This window comes from Onychostruthus taczanowskii, unplaced genomic scaffold (assembly GCF_017590055.1).
Source record: "Onychostruthus taczanowskii isolate IOZ18803 unplaced genomic scaffold, ASM1759005v1 scaffold12, whole genome shotgun sequence".
In the NCBI taxonomy this organism is placed as follows: Eukaryota; Metazoa; Chordata; class Aves; order Passeriformes; family Passeridae; genus Onychostruthus; species Onychostruthus taczanowskii.
Genome location: NW_024498351.1, coordinates 7795912 through 7807954, shown reverse-complemented (window position 1 = coordinate 7807954; position 12043 = coordinate 7795912). Strand labels below are relative to the sequence as shown.

Sequence of the window (12043 nt, the reverse complement as noted above, 5' to 3'; positions counted from 1 at the left end):
CAAACTGTTGCTGTTCGTGGTATTTCTGTCCCTAATTAGAGGACAATCTGGAATTTAGACATACTTCCATTTCATTAAGGTCATATTGACATTCTGGAGGTGTCAAGCTCTGTCTTTATTGGGGTTTTTTCACACGAAAGAGATTAAAAATCTTGATTTTTTCCATACTTTGGAGCAATGACAAACCTAGGGACAGTCGCTAAAGAAACATCTCAAGAAGCTGTACTTACCTTTCTACTTTTTTATTAATTTCTGTTCCTTAGTTATCATAATCTCCTGAGACTGTGATAAACAACCTTATATCATAATTTAAAAATTCATATTTTGTTTTCATTTTCTTCAGAAATTAATTAAATCCTTATGCATTTAATATATACTTATATATAAGAAAAAGAATAAGAGAAGTTTTAAAAGCAAAATTAGTAACATTTGGAATCACCTTTTCAGCACCTACAGACCCTTAATAACTTTGAGCAAGCAAGGTAATCTGTGGAAGTTTAGTTACCACTCCTCCCCAGAACTGATAATTGAGTCAGTCTTATTATATTTTAAAGTGGCTGATCATCCTCACCCTTGTTTTTAATTACACTATAGATAATAGATTTTCTTCTTCTCTAAAAAAAAAAAAAAATCCACTCTTAAATGCATATATATGAGAAGCATAGTGGCTATCATAGGGAATAGTCTTTTATTCACCCGTAAACATTTGCTTCAGAGAAGGTCCAAGATTTTGGGATTTGAATAAAAGTGGTTCATAACAATTTAAGGAGTATGTAAACTCAGTTCAGCTTGCTCTTTTGAAATATGTCTGTCCTATGTTGAATTATCTCATGACTGATGGGAACTGGGAGTATGCATAGCCATATGTTCCTGTGGATTTGTTCATAGCATCTTTTCACTCTGGCTGATGTGTTTAAAAATTTAATCTCACTCTAAGATCTAGTGGAAGAAAAAAGATAAGCAAAAAACTTAGTTTAAACTAAAAACTGTTAAGGGCTTTAGTAATGTAAATGAATAAATATGGATTCAGGATTGATAAAAAAAGATGAAGGGGAAAAATAAGTATGAAGACTAAGTTTTCCAGTATGTAATAGTTCTCTGGAATCTGTAATGTTGATCAGCTTTATTCACTGTTATTTGCATTCCTTTTCTTGGTAACATGGAAAAGACAACACAAGAGAATACAGAGGCAATACTGTATTCATTCATTTGGATAGAGATTTGAGTTTTAAAGAATATTTCTATAGTTTGTGCTGATGTTACTTTGTGCAGGTGATAACACAAGCCAGTGGGAGCGTTTCTCATCACACAATCCACACTCAGCCCGTGGGGAGGCAGTTTGACAGAGTGGATGACTTCTTCATTCCAGCTACAACCCTTCTCATTAGCCACGTGCGGTAAGTTTCTCTGAATGCTGAGAACGTCGGGTTGTCTTTGTGTTCATCCTAAGAACACGTTCTGGCTGTGAAAGAACTGAACAATTTGATCAGCTGGATTTTAAAAGACATATGGAACACAGAAAGAGAGGCTGAGGAAAACAGGACAACACTTAACACAGGCATAAAGCAGAGCTCTCCCCAAGACCTCTTAGAGGAAAATCTATTTTTCTTCCTCAAAAAACACTAGTAAGGATGTGATATATAATTTTCTTTCCATGTTTTTTTTTTTCTCTGTAATATTTCTACCTCTAGGTGTTGAATAATTCTGCAGTCTAGGATTTTTTCATCGGAGTATTTCATTAATGTGTATTAGTAGTTTGTATGTTTAAAACTTCCAAGTTTTTTTGCAAGCTGACACAGATCCATTTCACCTCAAAACAGCTCTGCCAACAATTATCCATTATTTATTCTGATATTCCAAGTTCAGGTTTCTATAGGAAAATCTTCATTAGATAATCTTAACTGTCATCATTCTTTTCTAGCAAAATTCTCAAATTACATGTGTAAATAGACATCTCCATTAAAAAGGATAGAATTTCTGATTGTGGTGAGTAGTAGTCTTTTAAATGTGAAATTTAGCATTCACTAGCATATGAAATTTAAAAAGAAATGTATAGATTAATATACCTGAATAATAAATTGACTCTAAGTACCACTATTACCATATTTCTGGAACTGAGTAGATAAATTCCTGTTGTGTCCCTGAAGTAATCTGTTGTCCTCGCATTCAGCCATAGAAGAATATGAAATTTCTGCGGTATTTGGAACAGATATGTGTTGTGAGGACAAAAGTTACTGTTTCATAAACTATCAGGTACTAGATGTACTGCCCAAACAGAACTTACGTTAAGATACTTTCATGTTCAAGTAAATAGGAAAGTAGGACCATGGATAGGGATAAACATCATTCTAGGAGGGGAATCAGCACTGGGAAAAGAAAAATAGAGACAGTCCAAAACTAGTGTTGGATTTGCCTTGTCTAACTCAGATTATTTTAGGTTGATATTTTGCCCAAATAGGTCAAGTAGGCACTTCCTGCTTTGCATGTTACCTTCGGCTGCTGAGTCATTTCACATGTCCTGTATGCAACTCAACAGAAAATAGAATGAAAGAATAAAAGAAAACACATGGGAATAAAAAACGGCTATGAAATCAATTGAAACTGAAATAATAAAATCTGATAAGTGCCTGATATATATAATAAACATGTACATCAGTTCAGGCCTAGTAAAGTATTTTTTGTTTTGTTTGTTGCTTGTTTTTTTGGTTTTGTTGTTTTTGGGGTTTTTTTAATATTCACATGCCAGATAAAATTGCCAAGACTGCCAAAATGCAAGAAGAAAATTCCTGGTCTAACAAAAAAGCCTGTGGTAGTTTGTCCACTGCTAAACCCATAGATTTGGGGGGGTTTAATGAACAAAATCAATCTGGTGTTATCAAATAATGAGCTTAAGGGAAATGCTATTAATTCCTAGTGCCTTTTCTAAAAAGAAAATTTTAAAAACACTATGTAGACAAATACAGTGCTTTTCTTTCAATGTATTCTTCAAGAGCTGTTTATGTTAATCAGTTGTTGAAGAATTTGTCTTCCATAACATCTAGCCTGCAAGTACCTTGCTTTTTTTTGTTTAAATTAAAATGCAATATGTGAACAATGTTACGGGAAAGATTTAAAATTAACTGTATTCATCAAATTAGTAGTGATATAGAAAATCCCAGTCTATTAAAGTTAATATGACCAGTCAAAAAAAAAAATCCCACTCAATCACAGCATGTGTTTCTTAGGGCTGTTAGGCAACAAAGATAAAGCTTGAGTTTATTATTCCTGGGAGTGTATAACAACCAGGGGAGTAATTTATAAGTATGAATTGCAAAAAACAGCTAAGAGGGAAATAACCCTACTGCCTAAGTTGGCTGGTGTAGTTAATTGCCCAAGGGCCCTATTTACTCTGTCAGAAATCAGCTCCCTTTAACCATGCAACACCAGCCCCTTCCAGAAAAATGACAACTTTCTGTAACTAGGTGCATTTGTCACTTGTAAACTAAAATTTAGAATGATGAGGCAGAATGCATGCATGGCCTACCAAATTAGCATCCAGAAATAAACACACTGTCCAAACAAAGGCAATTCTAAGCAAAAAAATGCATATCACTTAAAGGAATTAAATGACTTTCCTAACAGCTAGCACAAAACATCTGATACCATCTGCAGTGTATTACTATCTACAGCATATTCTGTCCAGTAGGTTGACTTGTTGACACATAGAGGCAAAAGTGAAGGCAAATAATCTAAATCCATAATGAGTGGAGGTTTTTTTAATTTTTAGTAATAGCTAAAGTGGTAATTTCTAATAGTATGTATGTAAGTATTTAAAATTTATTGCAAAATAATTTATTTAAGAAGTGGTGGAACTAAACTTTTGATTTACCTAGGTCAGTTATTTTTATATATGAAAATCCAAATAGGCTGCCCATTATTATAAAAGAAAATTCCACACATTTTAATGCTCTTTTGGGCAGCAGATAATTTAGGACACACTTCCTCCAGATCAGACATTTGAAGAGATACTATAAATTTTGGTCTCAGTTAAACCGTAATTCATTCCAAAGAAAAAAAAAATGTTTTCCCATATTTTTCCTACCACTGACTAAGTTAATTTTTTCTTGTACTTATCACACAGCAGGAGTCAGAGCAAATAACCTTTTGGTTTGTAACCAGCAGGCATAACAGTCATTCATGATCTGAACAACTGTGGTGAACTATCAAAACATCAGCTGACCAAACTAAGTAGGCATGAGCCAAAAGAAGTATAGGAAGAATAGATTAATTTATTGTCTTTAATTTTTTTTTTAATAATTGGTGGCTAGTTGATATGTGTACAGAAGAGGACAAGAAAAGAAACTTTATCATTTTGGGGAGAAAAATATGGTAGGTTCAGTACCACCAGTTAGTTTTGGCATGTTATGAAGGTGTCTTCCTCTCTTTTTGGTTCCAGTAACACTATGTCCTTCCACTCAAACACCATTAGGAATCAAATGATGTTTTGTCTGTAATCCTTTTGTAGCTGCATTTTAAAAGACATATGTGTGTGTATGTATATATGTATAAAGAAAATATCTCTTAGTTTTAGTAAAACTGTACTTATTATCGCCCTAGTAATGTCTAGAGCAGCTCCACTGATGTTTCCAGATAGCAAGTTCATGCTTCTGCAGAGTCTCAGTTGCAGACAGATGTGGTTGGCATCCCATTATGGAGGTGACTTAATTCTAGATTTTGCTGTCTGGTTTTTTTGACAAGACTAGTTCACCTGCTGACTTGAAGGGAGGAATTGCATCATGCCTTTGAGCGTTTCTTCATGATGGAAATAAATTTCCTTCTTTTTCTCACTAAGCAAGCTCAGAGTTTAGAAAAAGTCAGTTTCCTATGAGTTTTCATGAGTTTCTTGTGCCAGCTGGTTGTGGTGCAATGCACAACAGATTTTAATCCTAGAAAAAGAGGCTATGACACAAAACAGTAAAACTTATTGTTAGAAAGAACACTGAAAGAAGTTTGTTCAGTCTTGCAGTTGGAAATCTGAAGGTTTAAAAGGGTCGAAATGATATATTTATCTTGCCTATTTTGAAAAACAGCCCATCCTGCTGTTATCATTGGCTGTGCACTCACTGTCAATATACTTTTAATTATACCAAGAGAATGAATGAATGAATGAATGAATGTAAAGCACTGAGTTTCATGCACACTTTCATGCTCATATTTTCAGTACACACAGGTTAAAAAATCTCCCTTTTCCCCCAGTTCTATTGAAAAATTATCAAACACCAGGGCCGCAAAAGTAGGTAGGATGACCCCTATTAAGCTGCAATAAATAGTACAAATGCCAAGGTGTTTTTCTTCAGCTCTTTCTGAAGATTTTTCCTTCTGTAGATGCACCTTATAAGAATTGGATATATGTTTTCAATATTTGTCCTTATACTTTTAATAAGAAGAAAATTTTATTCAACGAGCTATTTCTGTTTCAAAGCAATTCAGGACAAGCAATGATCTTGTCCTTAATTGGCTGCTAATACCACTCCTTATCATAAAAATAGACTTTTGCAATTAGTATGTGGGATGGTTGCAGAAAGATGACTTGTACAATTCTCATGAAAATATATTCTTGGAAGCCTAAGGAGCAAAAGGGCTGATTGTTTGAGCTCCAGTGTTCATAAATCAAAATGAACAAAAGATAATTGGAATAAATTAAGGTCTTTCACTACACTGCAAAATGTTTCAAAAGCAGTGTTAAATGAACTCACTGTAATGGAGTAACTCCAAGTTTGTAGATGTTTTAATCTTTGAGCAGTGTTTTAAATGTCATACTGTTACCTGACCTAACAAGTGGAAGAATGAGCAATCAACTCACTGGTGAGATGGCTCAGGCTCTGAACATAGTTAACATATTCTGTTTGAGTTTTTTCTCTCTTTTATGCCTCTGTTGTGTACGGTAATAGGGGAAGCAGTCTTTCTAAAATTACACTTATTCATGTGCACAAAACAATCCAAAAACTAAGCTTTTCTTTAAGAGGTAATTGGAATGTGTTGCCAATGCATTCCTGTGAACCTTCTTAAATGAAACCCATGTGGAGCAGTGAGTCAGTACATTCACATTTCATTCCAGAGTTTAAGCCCCTACAGAGGTGTGAAGTAGCTGACAGGGTGTGAGAGCATTTTCAGTGTTTCTATGCAAATAATCAAACAGAAGATATTACTTCTGTTGCAAAAATCCTACATAATCAGAAAAAGCTTTCTATTCAGTAGTTTCTGAGTGAAACAATGGAAGCATTACATGCTAAGTCAGCTTTAGATTAAACATTAACAAAAGAAATAGAATTAATTTAGGGGTTGGATTTTTCACATAGACAGTATGATTTAGTGTGAAGATAAGGGACAATTGAATATTTTGCAATTCAGTTAACAATGCACATTAGGGGAGCAGAAATTTCCAGACAGTTCTTAGTTGTCAAGCTATAAGCCTATAATGATATAGGGAAAATAGGGAAAGAGCTTGAAAACTTGAGGAAACTGAGACAGCTCAGTAGTACCAGGGCAAGAAAACAAGATATATTCTGCAATTTCTGATAAGGATTGTGGAATCTGGCAGTGAATCCTACATGGCAGCACAGCTCGCAAAGGAGGAATAGGGATTCATTCTGCAGCCTCCTACTCTGTGTCTTAGTGAGAGACTCATGCTAAATTGAAACCTTCATTTTTGCCCCCCAAAAGAAGGACCCTTCTGGTCAATAAATATTTGAAAAATAGGGTTTTTGGGAAAGATAGAGAGGAGACAGCAAAAAGTATTTTTCTCTCTCTGTTTTTAGCTTTAAATAGTGGATTTTAGAGCATGTTTGTTCCAGAGAGAATCTAAAGGATGAAAGAATGAGAGATTCATCTCAGTTTTATAGCACTGAAACTTACTTTGTCCAACTACCACCAGTGACAACAACAACAACTATTAAAATAAGTGACTTTTTAGAAATGTGAAGTCCTCTTAAGTGCATCAGACCTATATTCTCTACTTCAGACTGTCTCTGTTCACATGTTCCCACACAAAAAATTCATAAATGTAGTCCCTACATATCTTTAAACTAAGAAACTCTCAGTCCTTTAGGTAATTACAAGATGTACCAAGTGCCCAAATCTACAACTGCATCTCCTTTTAGCTCCACTCCTATACTCTACTGACAAGGAGCAGTGTTTGCAGGCTTTAAAATATTCTAGGCAGTACAGATTTCCAACTGTGTCTGTGGCAAAACACCTATGGAAATCATGAAGATGAAGATAATTGCCATCATTTCACAAGTCCAGTTAAGATTTGCTGTCACTGAAATGATGTTCAGAGGTGTACATAATGTTTTTGAAGTCAGGGTGTTTGGGAATTCAGGAAGAAAATATGTTCACAATATTTTTAAAGTTCATTTTCATCTCAGTGCTATGAAATTTAATAAATAATTAATTGCACATTTAAATGTAGCCAATATAAAACTATTTTAATATTTTTATTCTGTGAGACTGCTTCTGGCATTGCAAAATAAAATGCACATTTACACACACACATGTGTATAAGGAATCAGTCTTTAAAATTATCTTGTTTGTGGAATCAGTTATTCTGCTTGCCTTTTTCCACATCAGCTGACAATTCAATACTGCTTGACCAATTTATTTAACTTATGGTCAAAATCTTTTCCTCTTAGGTATCTTGAGTAAAACTTCACAAAGTTCTTGAATAACAAATTCCAGCTGTCAGCAGAAAAAAAGATTATATAAAAAACCATTTCCACTTCACTGTGACTGTTTAGAAATGAGACTTCCCTTCAAATGTTACCTGAAACATGAGATTGCAGCTAGCCTTTGTAGCCCTAAAAAACATCAGTCAAAAACAAACAAAAAAGAAAGAATCCTTTTGTTCTACTTGACCTTCCCCATTAGCTCAGGAAGTGCCTGGAATCTGACTTAAGTAAGTCTAGTCAGTTGTAATGCAGCAAAAGGTAGTTTTGCTAAATTGCAATTTTTTAAAAAAATTTTCACACTGTAAGGTTTCTTCTCTTTTGCATGTGCAGAAGTCATTACAGGAATATTTACCTTTGGAAAAAATACCATCTTCCATCTGAAGTGGACAAGCCATTGATAAAAATAAATGTTGTACCTGTCCCCTAGAACCTACCTCCTTTGAAAAATTCAGCATCTACCAGTACCAGTATGTAGAAATACATGAAACAATGTAATTAGTTCAAAAACATAATCAACTATAAGAAGAAACTAATCCCTGCAATTATGGCACATAATTTGTTGTACTCAGTGGATAGAAGTTATCTTAATGCTGCCTTAATTACTTGTTGGTTTACAAAAAATGCCCCAAATTATAAAGTCTCGTTTATTAGCTTGGAGGCAATCTTAAAATTATGCAATCAACCTTTTTTTTGGTTTTTTTTTTTTGGTTTTTTTTTTGTATGTTTGTTAAGACACAACCAGAACACAATTATTTTACAATTATTTTTAAAAATTTTGCTAGGTCTGGCTTGCATGGAGCAAGTTTTCTTGATAGCAGCAAGAATTATGCTGTAGTCTAGATCAGTGGCAACAATGTAGTAAAAATGTGATTGGATATTTTCATTTATTCAGTTCTATTTTTTAACATTTAGAATAGATTTTTGCTAATTTTGTTTAAGCTATCCTATTTGTTATGTCACAAACCCTTTTAAATGGGTTTAAATCATATGAATCAGACTGTAAGGAAACTTGCAAGTCTGCACAGACTATTTTTGTGTTCCTTCCATGGGTCCTCAGCTGTCAGCAGGTAACAATTTATGGTGAATAAAACATCCAGCTTCCATCTTAACAGAGCCACTCAAACCAACTCCCACATCCTATACAACCTACAAATTAGAACACAGAAATTTACCCTGATGTGCCTGATCATTTTTGCCATGATAATCATGCATTTTTAAATCAAATGTCATCTCTGATGCTTCTATGTGCAAAAAAATGTTTTTAAAAACAACAATGTTGTTTTTAAAACCAACAATTATGGGCTTTTTTGTTGTTGGTTCTTCTTTTGCTTGTTTTGTTTCTGTTTAGTGGGGTTTTTTTTATTTTGTTGGGTGTTGTTGGTGTTGTATGTAATATTTTCTTAATTTGGGTCCCTAGTAGAAACTAAAAGCAGAGAAAGGAATTGTGATAAAGTTCAGTATTTGTTCTTGAGAACATTCACATATCCCCAGCTATAACAGTATGTAGACTTCATGTTTAAAATGAAGAAAAGACCTATTGAGACTGTTTTGCTGTGTGTTATTTCCCACCTTTGTAGTCCTTATCTCTCCCTCATTATTCATTCTGTACTGGTGGTGACTGTTTATTTTGACATATATAAATTTGACTGTTCAGTCCATATGGCACCTGGCCACCTTGATGTTACCACCTTTCTGAAGTGCCAGATTTTCTTAATCCTATCCTACCTTGTACTGACATTTAGGAGCATCTTTAGAATGTCTTTTGTTCGCTGTGTCTGTATAGCTAGCCATTTCTTTGACTTTTATTGCTTTAAAAATTATTGGGTTTTTTTATTAAATTTCTAGCTCTCCTTCCCTAGAAAGTATGAGACTGAAAAATGCATTTACTGCCAGCACTAAAAATAGATTTTTGCTGTGTGGGTTCCTTTATGATATAACATGAACAGTTTAATATATACCTGGATACTAAAAATGTAGAAATTAAGTTACTTCCCTTTGTCCTAAAATTTCTTGGACTATTTCTTGTCAGCATTGTACAAGCATTTGCAATAATTTGAAAACTTATTGTAATACAGATCTTGCAAGTGCTCCCCCAGGGAGATCTCAAACAATTCATAGACACCTGCATCACTAGTACCCTAAAAATTCAGAGTTTATCCCTAAGGCGTGCAAATGTGCACTAAAAGTCAGAAGTCCTGGGCTTTGCAGTGTGTTAAAAGAAATCATCTCTCCCACAAGAAGTGCTTGTAAGCACTTACTTGATTTATCCAGTGGAGCAGAAGACAACTTGCACAGACTTTCCCCAGATAAATGCTTAAAAGATTGTATCCCTTTTGGTTTTTCCACCCAGGTAAAAACTATCCCAGTTAGAGGGAGGATTTTTTTAATGACACTTACAATGTCATTTACTTCAGCTCAGCAGCATTAAATTTGTGGTGTTCATTTTATAATCCAGATGCTATCTTATTAAATATGATATAGGATAAACTCAGAAGCTGAAAGCTTACCAATGTGTAAAACTATCTATTTTATAATATTATATTCTATCTCTGTTACATATTGTCTAGTAATGGATTTTTTTTCTATTCAATCTCAGAGCACAAGGCTTAATTTGAAATCTCTTTATTCTAAGAACATAACACTTGTCAGGATTCTTTCAAGCCCTTGCTGAAATATTTCTTCTCATCTGTCTTGCATGGCTTTCTTGAAGTCCTTGATATCCTTATTTTTCAAAATAATGGTCAGTATGGGCTGAGAGAGTACAAGAAAGAGAGAAAAAAAAAAATCATTTTAGTATGTTTGACCATCACTGACTGTGCAGTCTTTGACATCTAATTTAATCCTCTCTACACTGAGCTCCCTCACTAAGAATGGAAACAGAGACACCATATTCACTTCTATAAAGTATATAAAAAGCAATATCAAAAATTAATAAAATCTTCAGAACAGATCTGTGAATATCAATCTCTGCAGTCTTGGAATACTTACTGTAAAGATCATTTTCAGATCTCTCAGGTGATATTCAGCACTTGTTATCCCCTTTGTGTGAGACAGCAGGTCACTTTTGGCTTTTTTTCCTTTTGCCCCTAGCCCTTGCAATGTCCTTTTCTATTATATTTCAATACACTTGAGGACCTAATCAGGAACTTTTTCATTACTAAGACTGTCTGCTCCCATAGGTGTAAAAATTTTCATTTCATGCTATTTGCAATTGAATATTAAGTTCCTTTCTGAATTAATCTATGAAAACTTGTATTTATTTTTATCAATATTATTAAACAAACTTATGATTTCTGATGGATTAGATCACTGCTGCCATCTATTTTTATCATAAAAAGGTATTGCTTAATCCACATAATAATAATAGTAATAATAATTCTAGTCTGTCCATCTTCCTGAAGTGAAGAATTCTTAAAATTCTTACATTTCTTAAAATTTTATGTTAATATACTCTTTAAAAAAATGAAAAATTAAATGTATCCTCATTTTTAGGAAAAAGAAAATCCCAAATATTTTCTCTATTTTGTCTTTTTAAACAATGCTTAGATATTTCCTCTTTTATACTGACTGCAGCTGGAGTAGTAAGCAATATATATGGCTTGTCTAAAAGAAGAAAATAGCATAGAGGAGCTCAGGTTGTTAATTTGCCACCTGTTGGCAGCTCCACACTTACATCTTGCTTGGCTATGTGTGCATGGAAGAGGCAAAGTAAGTTGCTCTCCCTGAAGGAAGAGGGAAAAAAAAAATGACACCTTGCAAATTTAAAGAAGCAGTGTCAGAATTCACGACTTTGGCACTTTTCTAGCACAGAACTTCTTTAAGTCCTGCAATGAGTTTCTTCTTGCATTGTTTTTCTCTTGTGACCTTTGCTTTAGGGTGCTTTGCACAATAACCCAGTATACATTTCACAGTATTATAAAGACAAAAAATATTGGTAAGACAGATTGGACCTAACTCTGTTATAGTTAACTCAAGTAATTTTGTCTCAATGGGCTTTAATTTCTTCCTGCGTTACCCATGCTTTAGAATGTGTAGCATAATCTGTGTATTGTTCCCTTGCACAACTTTTATAGTTCCTGTCCACAGAAACACTTTAAAAATCATTCTTTATAAACCAGGAAATTTCCTGAACTTTTAAAATCAGTACATATAGCATGTTACTAGATACATTCTATATATTTAGTTTTCTCAAAATATATTAGTTATCTTCTGTAAATTCATTGTCTGAAGTGGATTCCATCTGATATTTTGCAGTGGTGTTAGTTCTATCAGAGTATACCAAATACTTCAGTAGTGTCATGAAAACACAGTTCACTAAGATTGTGATAAGCAAAGTT

General features: G+C 33.8%; 1 protein-coding gene across 1 annotated transcript in view; it reads left to right on the top strand.

The window, feature by feature from the left end:
* The window catches only part of FSTL5 (follistatin like 5), a 248185-nt gene that overhangs the window by 221244 nt on the left and 14898 nt on the right, over nucleotides 1-12043 (top strand). Inside the window, exon 13 of the mRNA XM_041427999.1 lies at nucleotides 1273-1397. Coding sequence (XP_041283933.1) covers nucleotides 1273-1397 — 125 coding nt within the window. The remainder of the gene's footprint in view (nucleotides 1-1272; nucleotides 1398-12043) is intronic.